Genomic DNA, 19,458 nt, shown 5'->3' on the forward strand with positions numbered 1-19,458 from the left:
CCGCGCCATCGCCTTGCGGGTGGCTGGTGAGCACGGCGTGCTGAACGGAGAGCTTATTTAGAGCTTACATCGTACTAGATGATACGTACGTCAGTCTCGTGGGACAAGTACGAGAAAGGTAGAACGCACTCTTCTTGCGTCTGCATACATCGCACGCGCGCTGGACTCTCCTCTTCTTCGCGTTCTGGGATGCAGAGTCGTTCGGCTCGTCCTCCTGGGAAGACATGCCGCGAGTAGGGCGTGACGGTCACACAAATATGAAAAGCGATGCGTCCGGGGTTCGAGGGGCCGAACAAGGCACACGCGGTATGATGTACGCGACAGACAGGGACAAGGACGGGTCGACGAGAGGGGCGTCTGCGAGCTGGGAGGAGACTCTTAACCGCGGCGGAATCACTGAACGCGCGTGAAGGCGGCAGCAGAGCGCCGCAGAGGCGCCCAAGAGGCTGACATGCCTTATTCAGCACACCCAGCCACCGATCAACCATCTCAGATCCTCGTCTACCCGCCACCTCAGCCTGCTCGCGTGCATCCTGGCCTCCCCTCTGCTGCGCAATCTAGGACAGGCGGCGACCAGCACTTCTGGAATTGGTCCAAGTCGTGTTATTTGGACACGTCTGGCGACCCGTTCTTCACGCGATTGGCCAAGGTAGCGTCACTCGCGACCGAAACCCCTATGCGCACAGTCGGAGCGACTCACCGGAGAGACGCAATACCATATTACAAGGCTACCGCGGTCTTCTGGCATCAGTCGTTTGGAATACCGTTCCTCCAACGAATTTGTATATGCTGGTGAGTACTCTGCGATTTCACATGCGATCCTCCAGGCCAACGCCCTCCGTCACTCCCCAATCCCCAACGCCTTGAATGATCGCACCACTTCCGTCTCTCTCCGTCTGCATGGAGGATCGCTTGCATTTGACGGCCACCCTTCTTCAGCTTCAGTATGGATCGAACTCCGATCCTTATCGCCGCCAGTACGTACGCATGCCCCTCACATTTCTCCCATTCCTTCGGGACTCGGGAGCGATAGTATGCATTGCCTCGACGCTTGTCTGAGACAGTGACAGACTGATCACGGTTAGCTAGACACGCCGTACCGTGCGCAGTCTACTGAGATACCGTTCTCATGCGGATTGCTGTGCTTCGTGCAGCCTTCCCGTGTCTTCCATGACACGGAAACTCAGCGGCAACTACCTACGATCTTCGCTATCAACATCGAACCATCGGTGCATTCGGAGTTGTTCCTTTACGACACAAGCAAACGGCATGTGTTTGTTTTTGAGCCCACACCTTTGTTTCCACCTGAAGCTTGAAGCCTGGTACATGCGGCCCCTATGGTGAGCGTACGTATCGCGTCCTGACAATGCATGAACTACTAAAAACATACCCTCCGGCTCCAGTGTTCACCAATGTTTCAGGGATGCTGGGTCCCTCTGCAATTCGAAGAATGTCAATGCCTATGACCCCCCTCCTGAATCCTCGCGCAATCCAATTTTATGGTAGCTTCTGCCGATTCCTGCAGCGATCGAGGCGTTGCCACAAAAGAGGGTCTTCATTGAGTGCTTCTGAGTAATACAGAAGTATCCAACGAAAGACTCAACCATAACTCGGGAATCACGGGCTGATGTGGGCTCCGAGGGAGATTCTCGAATGTTGGTACGAGTCGTACGACGCGTCAGAACAAACACCGTCGGACCGCCCTCGTAGTAGAACATTGCAGCATCGCGACTCAACGCACAGCGCAAGCACTTCCGTCCCAGCAACGGCCGCAGCGAACGGCGATGTCAGACGGTTACACTCCTTCGTGTGGTTCGGATCCAGCACCCTTCTACGCTTCTTGAACCTTGTACGGCGGTGGTAATGAAACCCGCAGTGGGTTCACGCTACGGTACATGTGTACGGGTCACGTAAGTGGGAGCCTCGAGGAGTGTCCATTGACTTGACCCAAATCCAGAACGTGGCTGGCTTATTCGTGGCCGACGGTCGTACCTTTTGTCTGGCGTGCTCTGCCTGCTTGATGGTTGTTTTTGGAGTACAAAGCTACTTCGCGAAGGCAACGTAGCTAGGAGGTACGTATCGTTCTGAACACAGCTTCAGGTCGAATCAAATAATGACGTACTCGCTAGATAGATTTTCTGCCATCGACCCCCTATATACAGGAAGCACATGGAATCTATCATACGTAGGCGCAGAAACATTATTGGTGCACGACAACAACACGGCGAACTGCATGGGAAACGCACACATCGCATCGATCGCATCCACCCGCCGTTCCACTCTACACAGCAGCCCGCAGCTGTACGGCGAGCGTGGTCTCGGCAGCTGTCGCGTTCTCGAGTCACTCGATGCTGCGCGATAGCGGGACCGAGACGAAGTCAAAGTGCTCCGCGAGGATCCACGCGGGCGCAATCCGCCGTGGCGCCGTGCCTGGTGGTGACGCCGCGGAACTTGAGGCTGTCGACGAGGGCGAAATTCCTGGCCTCTATCAGGTAAGTTCTCGTCAGGCAAGCGGGGCAGCCGATGCGGCGGATGCCTTCCGACGAGGAGGAGGAGGAGGAGGAGGGTGGGTCTATTTGGGGAAGTCATTACGTGACTTGAACCCGGGAAGAGTGAGTGAGTCATTTTCTTTTTTTTGATCTGAGTGGTAGTCAAGTGGCCCCGGTGGTTCATGCTTACCTGCCCGTAATTATCCGTAGGGGAGCCTGCTCAACGTTATTGATCGATATCGATGGTATTAGACGACGACGGACACTCCCGACCCCGACCCCCGCGCCGTCGCAGCTATTCCGCTGGTTTCGATCTCGAGCAAGAGTGGGTGGTATTCCACCCGACAAGCGACGACCTTTTCGCCTACACTCGGAACGCTCCTCACGACTGAAGATCCCTCAGGGTACCACATGCGTCCTTCTCAAACCTATAAGTACTTATCTCACTCTGCACGGACCGGAACTCGCGAACTCTGTTGACTCTCTGTGTTTATTCTCTTGTGACTTTGTCCGCGTCGCTTTTTCGTTGTGGACTTTGCTGTGCGTGGTGTATTGTACGCATCGTATTTGTGAAGTGTGTTATGTGTTTGTGGTTATCCTGAGCGGGACGTGCACGGTGGTTTGGGCGAGGAACGGATGTGGACTCGTAGTTTGAAGCTTGAAAGTGATCGAAGGATCGAAGGGTACGCGCTACACGTGCACGTGACGCCCTGGTGATGGATGGCACTGGCAGGCCCTCCTCTGCAGCTGGCAGTGCGCATATATACATACAGCCTTAGGAGATCTCCTGGTGCACTCGCGTCCTTCGATCTTGTTTTCCGTTGGCTATAACCTCAAGATCGATACCACCTTCAAGGTGTCGCCCTCTCAACTTCCGCTCAGAAGTGTCAAAGTGATGCGTCGCGCGTTTCTTGATCTACAGGCCTAATAGGCTAGCCACTCTCAGCCGTGCGTGAACACGGAAACCCGCCGAGCCAAGTGGAATACTTATACTTGCCAGACGTACACGCCGCCCCATCGCAGTGCGCTTAGATAGACTGCTTTTCGTTCTTGAAGTGTATGTACGTTCGATAGCCCTTGATGTACCGTTGACTTTCGCTGAACTGTCGTGAAGCAGGCTAGAAGGGTCGGTGCCTTATGGGTATTGATTACTGACTGCGCTCTATGGAACGTCGCACGACCGAGCCATCTGCCACTGGCAATGGCGTCGTGTTGGAAAGCGTGCATCCGAGTTCTGACGGAACTGCCACGGAGGACGCTCGTCGTCGCTCTTTGTATTGACCCTACTGGCAGTAAGACCTGCTTGCACTGAGACCGGACAGTGAGAATCTCCAGCGTCATCTTCCATGTCTTCTGAACTTCTGGTTTTAGATCTCATGTCAGACACTGGAGCTCGAGGTGGGCAGAATTGCGGACGGAGTCGTGGGCATAGACTCCAGGCGGCGCACCCTGTGATGGTGCACGTTACACAGAAGCTGAACCTAAAGACGGGCAGGATGTCGCCCACTTATAGCATGCCTGCGGTCTACTCTCATCGTCCGAGCCAACGCAGAAGGTCGCCGAATCCTTCGAGATGATAGTCTCGCTGCTCGCTGCCGTGTTTCTCTCCTTCGTGCTTCTCTTCTTCAAGTACAAGGACACCCCTGCGACGAAGACTGCCACCGGGGCCTTCTGGCATCCCTCTATTTGGAAACCTGCTTCAGCTGCCTGCTTTGCGACCGCACCCCAAGGTTAGACTATCATACCCCGCACTTCCATGCTCACTGACACATAATACTAGTAGCTTCTCACATGGGCCTCCGACTACGGAGAGATTTTCCACTCAAGCTGGGCGGTCAGGATGTCGTCGTCCTGAACACACCCGAAGTGCGGATGAGCTACTGATACGGCGCAGCAACAACTACTCCAGTCGAGCGGTGCCGCATGTCGCTCATGAACTTCTTCGCGATGGGCTTGGGATCACGTTCATGGAGTATGGCTCTTCGTGGAGGGTGCGTTATGACTGGTTCTGTTACGGTATTTATTGACGGGAGTTTTTCCGCACGCAGGCACTCCGGAAAGCCCTGCAGGGCGCGCTCGGTCCCAGCCCCGCGAAGCAGCTCCGTCAAACACAGGAATACGAATCACGCGTCCTCCTGTATGACCTGCTGTGCCACGGCGACAGCAGTGTCATGGAAGACGGCAGGTTGGATCCCCATGGAGAGGGCCACTGGTATGCGCCCGTCCGGCGATATGTGAGTGCTCTCGTCTGCCACCTGGTGACGTCAGTATCATGTAAAGTATTTCCAGGCGACAAGTGTCACTCTGTTTTCGATCTACGGCAAGCGATCCAATCGATTTCGGGACAATCCGAACCTGTAGGTCGCCTTTCTATGTCTATGGATGTGCGTCCCATCATAATATTCTGAACATCAGCCACGTCATATACGACATCGTTGACAATTTCACACGGATGTCGCAACCTGGAAACTATCTGTGGGTATTAGCTTGGTATCGGAGAGCGCATATCATAATAAGGAGGCTGACACCCGGCACACAGGGCGGACGGTTCCCATTGCTACGCAAGCTGCCGGATTTCTTGGCGCCATGGCGGGTCAAAGCTCGTACACTGCATTTACGGTCGGTTTCTGTTCACCGGTCATATACTCTGTCTTATAATACTCGGTAGGGAAAAACGGCTGTGGGAAGGTCTCGTCGAAGACTGCAAAGCAGATATGCAAAACGGCGAAGATCGGAGTGGGTTCGTCAATTCGTACCTGAATGCCCGTGCCAGAGCAGGTCAAGAGAACGCCCCAGGAAAAGGATTTACAGAGGGCGAATGGATGCAAGACAAGTTTCTTGCTTTTGGGGCGGGTTCCGTCCTGGAGGCAGGTTCGGATACCACTGCCATGAGCATAGCGACGTTCGTGCTCTACATGTTGAATCACCCACAAGTCCTGCGGAAGGCGCGAGACGAGATAGATTCTGTGGTCGGGACGGAACGTATGCCGGATTTTGACGATGAAGAACGGTTGCCCTACTTCGTAGCCTGCGTCAAAGAGACCATGAGGCACCGCCCTCTCGCTCCCCTAGGCATGTTCAGTTCGTCGGGTTCTTCCATGAGAGCCGTCACTCAATGCTAGTAGGTATCCCGCACGCAACGATGGAAGACGACTTCTACAAAGACTACTACATACCGAAAGGATGTACAGTGATCGGAAACATATGGGCTATACACAGGGATCCCGAACGCTTCTACAACCCAACGGCGTTCATGCCAGAGAGGTTCTACGAGGAAGGCAGGCCGACGCGCTGGGGGAGCGGACCAGTCTCGCAGGATCGCGACCAGTACGACGCATCCTTCCCTCGCCCCACGTCGATCTAACACATCTTCGATAGCTACAGTTTCGGCTGGGGCCGCCGCTTCTGCCAGGGCAGCCACGTCGCACAGGCGTCGCTGTTCATCACCCTCTCCCGCCTGATATGGGGCATCGACTTCTCCGCCCCACTCGATCCAAAGACGCAGCGACCGATCGTACCAGATATCGCGAACGAGGAGGCTACGTGGAGCGAGGGCTTCGTGAGCATACCGTACCCGTTCAAGGTCAGGTTCGCGGCGCGGTCGGAGAAGCACGCCGGGTTGATTCGCAGCCAATTCGATGCCGTGCAGGTGAGTGGCGGAGGATGAGGTTGGACGTTGACGAGCGGTGATGCTAGAATTGTGCTGATATCTGGACTTGCGACGCTGTAGTGGGTGCAGACACCGTCTGCGCTGAACTATGTATGTCAATTTTCGTCGTAATTTCAATCGTTTTGTAGAAATCCACCATGACGGTTGGTAATGCTCGCAGCCGGCAGTCATGGCATCGTGCAATCGTACCTCTGAGCAGCAGACACTGCCACGCCTGATCAAACATGACAAAACATTGGTTTCGGATGTGTTCATAATACATGACTTGAGCGAGGCCGTCATTGCTTGGGCTTGAGATGATGACAAATTGACTGAAACATATTCGATACAGCTTGATACGACGAGACGCATATACTATGGGGAGCGGACGACCATCGTCAGAACGGTTACATGACAGGATCCGTCGCACGCACCTTATGGTCTTCGTTTTTGTTGCTTCAACAGCTCTCCCTATGCACGTTGTGCTTGATTCCACGAGCTGCACATGCATACATAGGGCAGACGACGAGTAGGAGAGTCCCTCCAACACGGTCATGAACCCACGGCGCCGAGCCTGAACGCGTGTACCTCATCAAGGCCACCGCCCAATCCGCGTCCCGGCATCCGCGCACCGACATATGCACCCAGCACCCTCCAACAACGACGCCACAGAACACCCGAGCGGCATGAGGCTTTCCACCCGATTTGCTCGGCACGACCAGCCGCGTCATGGCCCGTACCACCAGGTTCGATCTGGGTGAAGCTCCAGCAGAGAGTGAAGACGATGAGCCCCACTGCGGCACCACCGATGCTGCTCACACAGAGGATCGTGTCCCGGTTCGAGCTTCTATATGGTTCCCGCGAGATGAGGAAGATATAGCCTGCGGAGGTGCAGACTAGGGCGGAGGTGCCGGAGAGCAGGCAGTAGACGATGCCGTGCGCGATGTAGTCTACCAGGGCGAGGGCGCATGCCCATAGAAATTTTGGGAGTTTATTGACGGACGAGTCCTAGCGCGAGCTTCGCCCGCGCTGCGGTCCAAGGCGGGCTCGTGCCGCGGAGCGGCACTGAGTGCTGGGTGTCGACCGACGGCCCCGGCGGGGAATAGGCGGGTGGTGCAGGAACATCATCCCAAGTGGGATGCCTGCCAGTGAAGGAAGGGAGCGAGGGTGTGGCGTACGATTGGGAGGGCGACAGGGCGACGGAGGCGAACATGAGGGACTCGGAGACGTACGAAACGTATTGCACGGAGGTGCGCGCAGACGGCAGGTAGTCCTTGTGTACCGTCATGGCTGCACTGTGAGGCCCGCAACTTCAGTTCAAGTTGGCGGCACCGACTGAGGGGTTCATGTACCGTGGGTGGCTGACACGGTCCGACTATGGCTATGACGCTGTGAGAACACGAGGATGTTACACGTACCTTTGGGGCCGAGGTTCTGCGGACGGCCGGTGGTCGGGCTTCGAGAGCGAGTGCGCCATCGACGGAAGAAGGCATGGTACAACTGCTTAATGGAAATCGTAAATGGGGTGCATCCGCTTACTTTGGGCATGCTGATCAGTTGCAAAGGTACTAGAACGGTGCCTCGAGGACGGGAGATCAGACGTGAGGCCCTATCCATGGCCGCTGTCCTTGGGTTGCAATACAGTTCAACGAGGCTATGTAGAGCGGCCCGTGAGGCGAGAACATGGGAGTGGATGGGATTAGTTCGATCGATGAAGGAAGACGATATGGTGCTACGTACCATCCCTAAAAGTTTTGGGCGAAGAGCCAGACCGTGGTCTTCGCCACGTCGTGCGGTTTATCGCGCTGAGCATCAGTACCATTCTCGGGCTTCCTGTACGCCCACAGGCACCCACAACAGATCTTGAGCTGACCCGAGCACCAGTACGATTCGCTTGATACCTGGATCAAGCTGAGTTGGTCTCCACATTCCGGGTACGCATCACGAGCGCACTCCGCAAGCTATGGCTTTTGCCCTTGGCTAGCCGTTGATATTCACCTACTGATTCAGGGTACTTGTGCAGTACCGGCTCGCGACGAAGTACTATCTGCCATCAGACCTTCATTGAAGCACCCTGCGCATGACCCGTCTTCGTATTGCAGATCGGAGAGCTTGTTACAAGGTTAGACTCACCAGTTGCAAACGCGAGAACCAGCAACTTGAACCTCTCGCACTTGCTGTGAGGGTGCCAACAACTCTTATGCTCTATCGATGCGACAGTAATGAGTGGAGGCGGATAGGTATTCCTGAAGGTGTTTCTATCATTCAAGTTCTAGTCAACCTTTGAGTCCACTGTCGGACTCGGAGGAGGGCAGGAAGAGGCCCAGATAAGATCTTAGATACGATCGCTCGCGCTACCAAACACGGCGGTGGTGGCGCGTGCCGTGAGGCGAGGACGCGCTCCAGAGCGCGCTGCGCATCATCGCTCCCGTTCAACTTCCGCGCGTGCTCTCCCTGCGCTGTAACGACTTACGACCACCTACTATCCTTATTCCTGACGTTAACTGTATGAACACACCTCTGTGCTATTGTGTACATGCGCATCCTCCTACAACGATGGCTGGTCGTCCTCGCGCTCGCGCGTGAGTTCTGTACCGCGTACTCGCCCAGCCAAGGTAAGCACAAGTTCAACTAGTCGATCAGTTGTTGTCTTATAAGACGTGTAGATGGGGCCAATCCGTCGCCGTAGTCGATGATGTGCTCTTCGTTCAGGGCGGCAGGACGGACCAGTATAACGAATACTCATATTCCTCCGCACCACCCGTGAACGACATGCTCGCTCTCCCCCTCACCTCTTCTTTTTCCCTCTCCTCTGTACCATGGGACTATGTCTCTGGCTGCTCAAACTGCTCTTCATCACAAGGTCCCGCTGTCGCATGGCATACTCTGTCCCCACTCAACACGTCGTCCCTGCTTGTCTTTGGCGGTGACCTAGGCCCCAACTCTCTATCACCCTGCCCGAAGAGGCCAATTCAGCTTCTTTTGTCAACATCGCGAGCATCACAAAGCCAGTATGGAGCATCGAGGCCGAGAGTTGGGCTGAGGAGCCGCTGCGAAGGATGTACCACTCCGCGTCCGCCACTGGAGGCAAGGTATACATTATCGGTGGCCAGAAGACCGATGGCTCTGGCAACGCGTTTTCGACGCACTACGCGTTCGACCCCAGTGGGCCATCGTTCACTCAGCTGCCTTCAACCAACGGCCCACCTGCTATCTATGGCCACGCTTCTATCGTCCTGTCTGACGGGCGTTTGATCGTGTTCGGCGGCTACAACGCGAACAGCAGCGAACTGATACCTTTTACCACCATATGGTCGCTCTGCACGACATGCACCAACCCAAGCTGGAGCACCGTCAATGTCAAGTCGTCCAGCGCACCGAGTGGCCGCCGTGGCTTCGCTGCAGCACTCGTAGATGGCGGAAAGATTGTAATCCAGGGCGGCGCGGATGCGAGCATGCAAACTGTGTATAGTGATGGTTATATCTTGGATACTACGCAGGATCCCATGGAATGGAGTGAAGCCAGTGCATTGTCTCAACTCGGGGTCCGACGGGATCATTTCGCCGTCGGGCTCGGGTCGTACGTGCTTTTCGGATTTGGTGCGTCATACTATTCCTTGCTCCATTTCGACTGCATGCTGACACGTACTCTGTGCATTACTCAGGCTACCAGTCCAACGGGCCCGCGTCAGCCGACCTCTTCTTCTTCGACTCTTCTAAGGGTACGTTCGCTTCTCCATACAGCCCACCTGGCGCCGTGACCTCTCCCACGACTACCACCCTGTCCGGACCCAGGCCGACATACACAACGGTCACCAACTCCGGTACGGGGCCTAGTCAAGGGTCTGGTTCGGCCACTGGTACATCTGGAGGCAGCGGTTCCGCTGGTTCCGCCAACCCCACGTCCACGGGAGGCGGTAGCGGGGACGGTAATGGCAACGGGAACGGGTCAGGCTCGGGCTCGGGGTCTGGCTCAGGGAGTGGAACCCCCGCAAGCGATTCCTCGTCGGGCAACCACCACGTTACCATCGCACTCGGCACGATCTTCGGTGTCCTGGGTCTTCTTGTCGGGACCTCCGCGGCGGTGTGGTACTACAGGCGCTCGCACTCGCAGGACAGCTTCCACCAGCTCGCCGGCACGGGAGACACGGACGACTTCGATGGGGATCTGCCCATGGCGGGCGGGTCCAGGGAGAAGCCGCTCCCGCACCATCCCGTCATGCAGACCGTCAAGAACAAGTTAGGCTCGATCGTCCCTGGCTTGGCTGCCACCGCCATCCCGCCCAACACGCGCCGGGACATACTCGCAGATGAGGACACGCGTCACTTTGACCCGTCGTATAGTGCTGGCGTCCGGAGGGACACGAGCACCGGTGGCTCGTCCTGGAGCTCGCGCGGGGCTGGTGGCAGGCGGCCGACGTGGGGCAGCGTGATGCATGGGAGCCTGGCGTCGCTACGCACTGTGGGCGGCGCGATGTTTGACTATGCGGCGGGCCATCGGACGTATGGCGCGAGGCGGGAAGGGAGCGGGGCGAGCTCGTGGTGGGAGAAGGGGACGTACTCTGACGGGCCCAGCGCTGCTCTTATGGGCGCCGCCGCTGTCAAACCCACAGGCCGAGAGGGGGAGGCACCCGTCTGGCGCGACGATGTCCAGCTCGCAGTACGATGACCCGTTCGCTGACTATGAGGTGGAGAGCTTCACGCTCCCCCGGAGTACCTCGACTCGGACGACGACGACGACGATCTCGAGAAGGGGTTGTCTGACTTAGACCTGACCGACCCACCCCCACTTCCATACGCATACGTTCGCCCGCCACAGGCAGCGTTCGGCACTGTAGACCTCACGCGACTCTCGCCCGTCTCAGAGCAGCTATCGATACCCACCCTCTCCCGCACGTCTGCCTCAGATACCTCACATGGCTCGCACGCGACGTCGCCTACGCCGATCAACAACACCTCGCACACCTCGCACAGCGGTACCTTGGTTCAAGAGCCCTCACGCAGCTCGCACGACCCCCGTCCCACGCGCCCGACATCGATCATCGACGCGAACCCGACCTCGGAGCCGATGCGCCGGTCCAACTCATGGTGGCTGCGTTTCGCGAAGACGCCGCTACTCGACCGCCGCCTGAGCGACGCGAGCCGCGGGCGGCGAGGGAGCAGCAGTAGCGGACTCATCGACATCCGCGACCCGCAGTCGCACCCACCGCGGCTCGCGCTCATCGAGGAGTCTGGCGACTCGCAAACGCACTCGCACACCCACTCAGGCTCTGGCGGGGACGGCAGGCGGGGCGGCATGTACGCGAGCACGACGCACGGGCGGTCCGCGTCGTCGCTGCAGACGGCGAAGACGGCGGACTCGGAGATGGTCGAGAAGATGGGGCGCACGATGGACATCGTCCAGAAGGGCACGGTGAGCAGCCACTCGAGCGGGCCGAGCATGGCGAGCGTCGACGAGGGCACGGGCGGCCCCGAGCGCGAGTCTGCGTCGCGCAAGACGTCGCTCACGCCGACCATCCTCGAGGACGGCGCGAGTCCGACGGAGGTGGGCCTCCGCGGCGTCGTCGCGAGCCCAGCTGAGATGAGCGGGGCGGAGGCGGCGCGCACGGGCTTCTTCCCGGCGCCGCCGGTGTCGCCGCGCGCGAGTCCGCCGCGGCGGCCGACGGTTGGCCAGGTCGCCGCGAGGGTGCAGCTGTACGAGCGGCGGATGTCGGTCGCGGAGGGCGATGCGCCGGCTCGCGCGAAAAAGGACCGGTCGAGCGTGTACACGGTTGCGCCGAAGATGCCGCTGTTTGTCGCGAATCCTGACCATCGACAAGGCGGGTCGGGAGACTCTGGGAGCACGTCGTGATCTGCGTGATCCTGCTCTTCGCCGTCGTCCGGGTGCGGACGATGTGCGACTCGGAGGCGGGTTCTGTTCTCCCGTCTCCGTAGACTACTGGGGATACATACATACCATATGGACTTGCGTCTGCGCGGACAGTTGTTCTAATGACCCTTGCTTCTGCTTCTGTATTTTTTTCCTCTGCGTTCACGCTTACGATTCACGACTACTGACGACTTCTTGCTTCATTTTCGCATTTACGAGTAGGTAGCATCACGACGAGCCATGTGTTGTTCAAATTTGTACCGCTATTGTTACAGTGTAGCTGAAGCTTTTCTTCTTTACGAAGACAAATATATCCTAAGGCGTATGTCCACGGAGCTTCCTCGCAGCCGAGACTCGCCGTACGTTCGGTGAGAAGGTCCGGAAGATGTGTAGTATGATTCCGGTACCGGTATGCTTTGAAATCCTATCTTCTTTGTCTTAGAAAGCGTCTTAGTGAGCATAGTGAGCATAATAGTGATGTGTGGGCTAACAATAACCTGCGTTTTTGAAATACCGTTGGTGTTGCAGAAGTTCACTGACGCGCTGGACCATTTAGGGCGATGCGGAAGCGCTGCAATATGTTTTCCGCGCCCGCCGGACCTTGAACAGCGTAAGCTGAGGGTGGAGATAGGCGCAGGCGATGGAACATCATGCTGTGTCCAGGCCGGGGACATGTCATTCACTGGTTTCACATTTCATACTACAATATGACCAGTGACAACAAGACATTGCGAGAAACAAATACGGGACAATCAGGAGGAATAGACAATGACGGCAGACACACAGATCGCGTCGCCACGGTAGACAATGGTCTCTGGGTGGTACAGCACTCCGCCTTGAGCGTGCGTGGCGCCCGTAACCTGAACCAATGCGTTGGCCCTCCAGATTGGTGGACAGAAAAAATGGATGGGCTCACGGAATCATATCCGGGGGGTGCCTGGGTGAGGTTGGTCGCGGCATGCTTCAAGAGGCACGTCCTGCCCACGGCGACATTGCTGAGCATAACCACACGGTTGTCGGTGCGCTTGTTGGTCGACTCCGCGTAAGTACTTGTGTGCCTCTGTTGCGCAGCGCTGTCGGCGAAGGCGTCGTCACGGCGAGTTTGTGGGGGAATACTTACTGGACGATGTCTTGGTGGTGTAGACGCCCTTGCCGAACATCATGCCATTCGCGCTGCCTGCGGACTAATAGAGTGGAGGTAAGTATGTTGCTACTGATGCGGTTGCCGCAGCTCTGCTGAGGTCAAACGAGCATTTGAGGATCGAACAGAGGTGGCAATCGTGGTCGTGGCAAGGCTCGGTCCAGTTGTGATGGTCCCCGGTACGGCATGTGCGTACCGTCCCATGGAACAGGTACTGTATATTTCCGACGCGGTTTCTAGCGATAGCCACCTGCCTTCAGCAATCAAGCAGACGCAGAACGATCGATCTACGAGTGCGCGCTGTTGGCAGCAAGATGTCGCTGGGCAGTCGGACCGAGGTGCTTCACGTAGAAGATGTGCTTGATATGCGGTCGAGAGTATTGTCCGCTATCCCAACCGTTGTGGAAAATGCGTGATACTGGAAGAACGGTCGTCAAACCCACATTGGCGCAGATCCAGATCACTCCTGACCTTCGTTGTAGAGAGGCTCGCCAGGCTGAGGTGCAAAAGTGATACGGCCATGGTCAATGAGTTTAACTATCAAGCAGGTTGAGCAGATGAGCTGCGAGGCGGTCGCCTTCCGTTAAGTACGACTATGCAGCCTGAGCTGTCTAAACCAGGTATTGCGCATGGCATGGTCATTCTGCGCATGGAAGTCGTTCAGTGTGGGACAGAACTCATGGCACGGCATTGAAGGCGAACATTCAGTGTGTAGGCAGAAACTCGGAGGATAATGTACAACTGCATCAACTGAAGCAGGCCATGGATATCAGCGGGGTGGCCTGAGCCTGCCAGTGTGTACCACATTCAGTAGAACCATGTCACATCCAGATGCACGAGCCTCCAGCGTTGTACACAAGAATGTATGTCTTCTACACACGTGATGGTCTTTCCAATGTCGTCCGTCTCCCGGGATCGCAAAGGGCTAGAAGCTCGTCACTGTCGACGTACCTCCCACAAAACAATGAAAGTCTCTGAACGGTGCCTGAAACAGCTGCAGTCGTGCAGCGCTGTCTGGAGTCCCTTCGCAGCAGGTCACGCCTAGTACTGGCTTGAAACTTCGGTGATTGCGCTGCAGTGGTGGCTGCGGGAACATTGTATCTGACAAGTGGGGCGCCCGGGATGGCCGACATCGCAGCGGAACATACGAACGCAATCGGTGGCACATTGGCGCCGTGGTGTTGGAGGTTCGAACGAGCGCGGGCTGATGGGCCCCTCCCGATTGCAAAATGGCCCGGGCACCACAGTCGCAGCTGTCGTGTCCACGCAATCTGCCTCCCTATCTTGGGCGTAGCGCTGCCCAGAAACACGCTGCAGCCGACCGACAGACGCATGGCGGGCGACGAGGCGATATACCTGGTCGTCGGGGCGACAAATATAGAGCGAGTACACCGGATGGAGCAGGAGGGGTGGCGGGGGGAGGTACAGGGTCCAGAGCCGGGGGGTCGGTAGGCTCAAATCGGATCTTGGAGGTCAGTTGGAGGTCAGCGAGCTGACCGGGGCGCAAGCGCCGGCAGCCGCAGGACGGGGATGCGCGGGCTGCTTACGACCAGGGCGGGACGTGATTCGCCATAATGAACGACGCGAAATTGACAGCTTCGTCCGTGGCGGAGCGCCCGCGAAGCAGCCTGAAGACGCCCCAAATCAGACGCCCCTGAAGTGTCATACGCGCTCCAGCCTACGCCTGCCCATAGCAAGTCTAGAGCCCTGCGCGAAGGCTGCCCGGCCATGCCACCACCACCGCACGAAGCTCCCTATCATGCCCATCACACCCTGCCGTTATCCTCATACTCGTGCAGCTGAAACGTGCGATCTGCGTGCTCGCTCTTCTCCTCGCCCTCCGGCGCTCACTCGCCTCCGAGGATGCATGCACATACTAGGCCTCCACATGCTTCCCAGACCGTACCGCACAGGGTCTCATGACATTCCTAATACATCAAGCACCAGTCGGATCCTGGCTGCTACACTTCAGCTTACTTACACCCCCCGAGACTTCGTCAGCATTGAGTACGCAGCGAGCTGTGGCTTACGCAGCCTCGATATCTGCGATGTACTTCTTCGATTCCTCGTCCCCAGACGCGTTGAGGATCTGCACAGCGCATCACGAATAGGATACAGTCAGTCAAGGCGCACGCCATACGCGCTCACGGTGGGAAACGTACCTCGAACAACTTCTCGACGTACTTGGTGCGGGCCTCATCCTGTGACGTGCCCTCCACCGACTTCCATGCGTCCCTGTAGCGGGAGCCCATGCATCAGCGCGTGCTGTTCGACGGGTTTACGGCGCAGACAGGTGTGGAGAAGCTCGGGCCCCATCAAGGGGATGCGATTCCGTGATCAATCGGCTCACCATTTCGCCTTGCCTACAAAATCAAGCATGCCCGGCCTGGACGTGTTCACGTCGCCCACCGTGGCTGCCCGACGGCATCAGTCAGAGTCCGTCAGCCATCAGTGTGGCACAGATGCGGCGCGCTGCGCACCTTGCTTGTAGTACTTGTAGAACTGCCGCCATCACGGATCCATCGTGAGCACGACAGCGGGCGCCGGGGTGAGACGATGGCGACCACTCACGAACAGCTGGTCGTCCTGGGTCGGCTTCACGGGCCCGTCCTTGGGCAGACCCTGGATGATCTGGACAGCTTTGTTGAACTTGGCTTCGGAGACGGACATGGTGGGCAGATGGCGGTGCGTGGGGTGTGGGATCAAGGTGGAGGTCGTCGCTTTGGGGCGAGATGGAAATCAGCTGCGAGTGGACTCGGGGATGGCCCGATATGTCGTGACGAGCGCAGAAGATGGGGACGATGGGGCGTCCATCGGTGCAGATCGCAGAGCCTGGCTCTGCCTGGCTGGGGAGACGGAGGACGACGCGCGCGCTGGGCAAACGAGCACTCTTTATGCTGCTGCGGGAAACGCTGGCCGCTTAGATGGGCCGCGTACACAGTGTGCGGGATTCGCGGGGAGCGGGCGAGTGGCGTCGAGATGGCGTCGATAATATATTCGAGATTTCCTGGGCACACAATCTTCCGCGCTCGATCCCCGGCGCGTCCCTGCGCATCGCACGGGCGACACCGAATCTCGCGTCCGCTGAGCGCGAATCGGCGGGCTGATGCGCCCCGGCGTTCCCGATCCGCGCGTCGCCGGGCAGCCACCCGCCGCGAGTGACGTCGTGCAGCCACCGGGTTGGGACTCCGCCAACTCCGCCGGCCGTGGCGGGGGCGCGCCGTGATGACCGGGGCGGGGACGGTGACGCCCGACGGGCCTGGCAACGGTACTGCTGCTGTTCGTTGTGACGCCCGACCCGTCATCACTGCACCCCACCGCCTCCCGCTCGCCCGCCACCCATGTCGACCACCCTCTCGCGCTCTGCGCCCCCGCCCTCCCACCAGGAGGTGACGCGCAAACTCTCCATGCACTCCAAGCCACCCCCAAAGGTCCGTCGCCTTGGCCGCGCCTTATCGCGCCGGCATCTGTCCCACACGGTGCCTATGTCACTCTATGCTGTGCTCACCGCCGTGTCCTCCAGAAATCCCTACAACCACCACCCGCATCCGATAGAGAGTCTGATTCGGAGGATATCGTCTTCCCAGAGTCGTCAAATAACGTCCCGAACGTCACCGTCACTGCATCCGCACTCGCGACCAGCCCCTCCTCGCAGCCGCCCGCCCTCTCAGCCATCGCAGAACGACGCGACGGGAGCGGGGAAGAATCAGAGGAGGATGAAGACGAGGGCGAGGGCGGCTGGCGGACCGCGGACGGAAAGAGGGCACAGCGTGGCTCGTATGACGAGACGGTACTTATGACAGGCTACCTATGGAAGAAGGGCGAAAGGAGGAAGGTACGTGTCATGTCGCGCTGTCAGTGCGCTCCTTCCTGACGAGTCGTTTGTCGTCGTGGCCCCGCCCGCAGACGTGGAAGCGGCGCTGGTTCGTGCTGCGCCCCGCGCACCTCGCGTTCTACAAGACCGACGCGGAGTACAAGCTCCTCCGTCTCCTCGATCTCAGCGATGTGCACACCTGCACACCCGTCGCGCTCAAGAAGCACTCCAACACGTTCGGGCTCGTCTCGCCCACGCGCACGTTCTACCTCTCCGCGGAGACATCCCTGGAGCTCGCGAGCTGGGTCAAGGCGATCAACGAGTCGCGGCAGGCCCTTCTCGCCACGAATGCCCAGGCCGCAGCCACTGCCCCGGTCCCCATACCGAGCTCTACCTCCAACCACCACGCGAAGCCGCTGCACTCCGCGCCGCCGATCGTGGCGTCATCACTCTCGCAGTCTCCCCTCGCACACCACCTTACCTCCTCTGACTCGGACGACGCGTCCCCGGCGCCCGTGAGACACGTCCAGGATCACTCCCCCTCCAAGCAGGCGGGGGCGACCAAGGAATCTCCAAAAGTCGTGTTGTCCGGCTATTTACTAAAGTGCGGCTCGCGGCGGCACAATTGGCACAAACGGTGGTTCGTCCTGAGCAGTGAGAAGCTCATGTATTCTCGGAGCCATATAGTGAGTTCTTCCGTGTGGCCGCTGAACTCTGTGCCACAAGCCTAGACGCCATTGCTAACATTGTCCGTGATGTGATTCTTCTGCCCGTGCTTCTCCCCGATCTGTCGCGTTACAACGCTGCACAGGATACGAAGCCTCACCGAGAGGTACCGCTGGCCCAGATCCTTGACGCACTCGAGTACGACCTCCCCCCGCACCGCAACGCACCAAGCAACGTGGTGGCCGGGAGCGCGTCCCCTCCGCAGCAATTCGCGGGCGTCGGCGACGGCGACAACGTGCACCGGCAACACACCTTCAAGATCGTGACGACGAAGCGAACACTGCTGGTCTGTGCGCCTAGCGAGGAGGAAGAGATCAAGTGGCTCAGTGCAGTACGTGCGCTCATCGCCCGACGATCGGGGGCTGGCGTCATGCCCGGGGATGCGACACCAGCGAAACTCTCCCCCGGGGCGCCCGCTGCTGGAGCTGGTCCGTCCGCGGAGGTTGCGGGGCATGCCCAGGGTACCCCGGGGAACGCGGTAGGCGCGGGGGCGAGCGCAAGCGCGGGGACGGGGAAACGCAGAGACTCGTTCGCCCGGCGGCTCAGCCTGAGTGGGCGGCCCGCACTGGGGGGCGTCGTGCTGCCGCAGGAAGCGGCATCTGAACGGCAATCTTGACGCGGCGGCTCGGAGGCTGTCGCGGACGGTGTAATGTGTTATTTGGCCGGCACAGCTTCGTATATCGTCGTATCTCGCGTTCTGCGGGATCGGGGACGCCCAAAAGGACGAAGGTGCGCGCGCGCGCCCGAGCGCGAGTGGGGGTTTATCATATCATGATTCCGTGGGTGGATTTTTGATTCCGTGTTGCTCGTGCGAGATGTACAGTAATCTGAATGGGTACTCTATACGATATGACCTGTAATGGGATAGCGCGGAGAAGCCTGGGATGGCGTCGACATTTGTCGTGCGTGGCTGGGCATCAAGGTTTGAATGGCAGGCCGTGTCGAGGATCCCCTACAGGATTAAGTTGCATTCGAGATCAGGAGACTGCGTGCATTGTGGACGCGCCGCGGGCTGGCAGGCTGCCGGGCAGGATCACTCCACCGAACAGACACACAAAGGGGGACCTGGGGTAGCAAGTAGAATGCATACCGTATCTGTCAAACTTCCGGGCCTTCTGTGATTGTGGTTGCAACATGCGAGGAGGTCGTAAGTTTACCTAAGCGCCGGGCTTCTCTTCCGATGGGAGGACAGCCGCGTGCGGATGGTGGCGTCGCTGCGGGAGCACGATGATAAGTGTGGTACCGTCCCGCTGTTGGTGTCGCCGCCGTGGGCGAGGCTGAGCACGTCGAGGGCACGTATATTAAAACGTCGGCTAGGGCGTCGTCGCGGTGGTGATGGATGGGAGGACAGGCGCGGGGATGAGCCCGGCGGGGGAGTTCTAGACAGGAGCGGTCGCGACCGACGTGGGCGGGTGCCTTGGGAATCGCATGATACCACTCCGATCTCAGCGGCTATGCTTGCCTCATGACCGCCCGTGGGCCAGCCACGAGGAGGGCTCCCCCTCTGCGGGCTCGCTCCTGCCCTCCGCGGCGCGAAGACCAGGGTAGAGTTCAGCACCCCACCCGGTGTCTCCTCCCGCGGCCGCGCACCCAAGCAGACACCGCGGGCGGGACACGGCCGGGGGCAGCGGGAGGGCGGGGTGAGAGCGGACGGGCCTCGCCACACGCACATCGGGAGGGGCGCCTGCTGCGATCAGACGCCGGCGGACGTGATTGGCTCTGGGCGGCCGAGGGACTGCCGGCGCGGGGGCCTGACCAAGCAGGACCTCG

General features: G+C 58.7%; 8 protein-coding genes across 8 annotated transcripts; 4 read left to right on the forward strand and 4 right to left on the reverse strand.

The window, feature by feature from the left end:
• Positions 1-338: 338 nt before the first annotated feature.
• Positions 339-994, forward strand: B0H18DRAFT_532182 (uncharacterized protein). The gene has a single exon (XM_048038495.1). It carries the CDS (start codon positions 452-454, stop codon positions 794-796), a length of 345 nt encoding a protein of 114 aa, XP_047891048.1. The 5' UTR covers positions 339-451; the 3' UTR covers positions 797-994.
• An 808-nt stretch (positions 995-1,802) lies between these two features.
• B0H18DRAFT_532154 (uncharacterized protein) lies at positions 1,803-2,759 on the reverse strand. Its single transcript, XM_048038494.1, has 4 exons — positions 2,680-2,759; positions 2,247-2,628; positions 2,123-2,176; positions 1,803-2,065 (listed from the first exon to the last, which is right to left on the reverse strand). The coding sequence occupies exons 2-4, from the start codon at positions 2,623-2,625 to the stop codon at positions 1,887-1,889; spliced, it is 612 nt and encodes a 203-aa protein (XP_047891049.1). The 5' UTR covers positions 2,626-2,628; positions 2,680-2,759; the 3' UTR covers positions 1,803-1,886.
• Positions 2,760-4,062: 1,303 nt separating this feature from the next.
• B0H18DRAFT_1086017 (cytochrome P450) lies at positions 4,063-6,179 on the forward strand (the record flags this gene model as incomplete). The annotated part of the gene is made up of 12 exons (XM_048031979.1): positions 4,063-4,118; positions 4,144-4,219; positions 4,273-4,331; positions 4,357-4,480; positions 4,538-4,723; positions 4,779-4,846; positions 4,905-4,968; positions 5,029-5,108; positions 5,158-5,570; positions 5,612-5,816; positions 5,868-6,138; positions 6,174-6,179. The coding sequence occupies 12 exons, from the start codon at positions 4,063-4,065 to the stop codon at positions 6,177-6,179; spliced, it is 1,608 nt and encodes a 535-aa protein (XP_047891050.1).
• A 511-nt stretch (positions 6,180-6,690) lies between these two features.
• Positions 6,691-7,631, reverse strand: B0H18DRAFT_1121176 (uncharacterized protein; the record flags this gene model as incomplete). Its single annotated transcript, XM_048034285.1, has 4 exons — positions 6,691-7,088; positions 7,138-7,433; positions 7,491-7,513; positions 7,557-7,631. The coding sequence occupies 4 exons, from the start codon at positions 7,629-7,631 to the stop codon at positions 6,691-6,693; spliced, it is 792 nt and encodes a 263-aa protein (XP_047891051.1).
• A 930-nt stretch (positions 7,632-8,561) lies between these two features.
• B0H18DRAFT_1019595 (uncharacterized protein) lies at positions 8,562-12,395 on the forward strand. The gene is made up of 9 exons (XM_048029450.1): positions 8,562-8,753; positions 8,828-9,064; positions 9,103-9,738; positions 9,804-10,738; positions 10,760-10,798; positions 10,835-11,587; positions 11,615-11,701; positions 11,735-11,851; positions 11,888-12,395. Exons 1-9 carry the CDS (start codon positions 8,675-8,677, stop codon positions 11,987-11,989), a joined length of 2,985 nt encoding a protein of 994 aa, XP_047891052.1. The 5' UTR covers positions 8,562-8,674; the 3' UTR covers positions 11,990-12,395.
• Positions 12,396-15,174: 2,779 nt separating this feature from the next.
• Positions 15,175-15,818, reverse strand: B0H18DRAFT_1086019 (acyl-CoA-binding protein; the record flags this gene model as incomplete). Its single annotated transcript, XM_048031980.1, has 5 exons — positions 15,175-15,237; positions 15,311-15,383; positions 15,499-15,562; positions 15,629-15,650; positions 15,720-15,818. 5 exons carry the CDS (start codon positions 15,816-15,818, stop codon positions 15,175-15,177), a joined length of 321 nt encoding a protein of 106 aa, XP_047891053.1.
• Positions 15,497-16,634, reverse strand: B0H18DRAFT_532450 (uncharacterized protein). The gene is made up of 2 exons (XM_048038496.1): positions 15,629-16,634; positions 15,497-15,562 (listed from the first exon to the last, which is right to left on the reverse strand). The coding sequence occupies exon 1, from the start codon at positions 16,451-16,453 to the stop codon at positions 15,851-15,853; it is 603 nt and encodes a 200-aa protein (XP_047891054.1). The 5' UTR covers positions 16,454-16,634; the 3' UTR covers positions 15,497-15,562; positions 15,629-15,850.
• On the forward strand, positions 16,490-18,304 carry B0H18DRAFT_879845 (uncharacterized protein; the record flags this gene model as incomplete). The annotated part of the gene is made up of 5 exons (XM_048040717.1): positions 16,490-16,648; positions 16,708-16,983; positions 17,055-17,648; positions 17,774-18,116; positions 18,171-18,304. The coding sequence occupies 5 exons, from the start codon at positions 16,490-16,492 to the stop codon at positions 18,302-18,304; spliced, it is 1,506 nt and encodes a 501-aa protein (XP_047891055.1).
• Positions 18,305-19,458: the final 1,154 nt, after the last annotated feature.

This window comes from Fomitopsis serialis (genome assembly GCF_022376445.1).
Source record: "Fomitopsis serialis strain Sig1Antser10 chromosome Unknown B0H18scaffold_57, whole genome shotgun sequence".
In the NCBI taxonomy this organism is placed as follows: Eukaryota; Fungi; Basidiomycota; class Agaricomycetes; order Polyporales; family Fomitopsidaceae; genus Fomitopsis; species Fomitopsis serialis.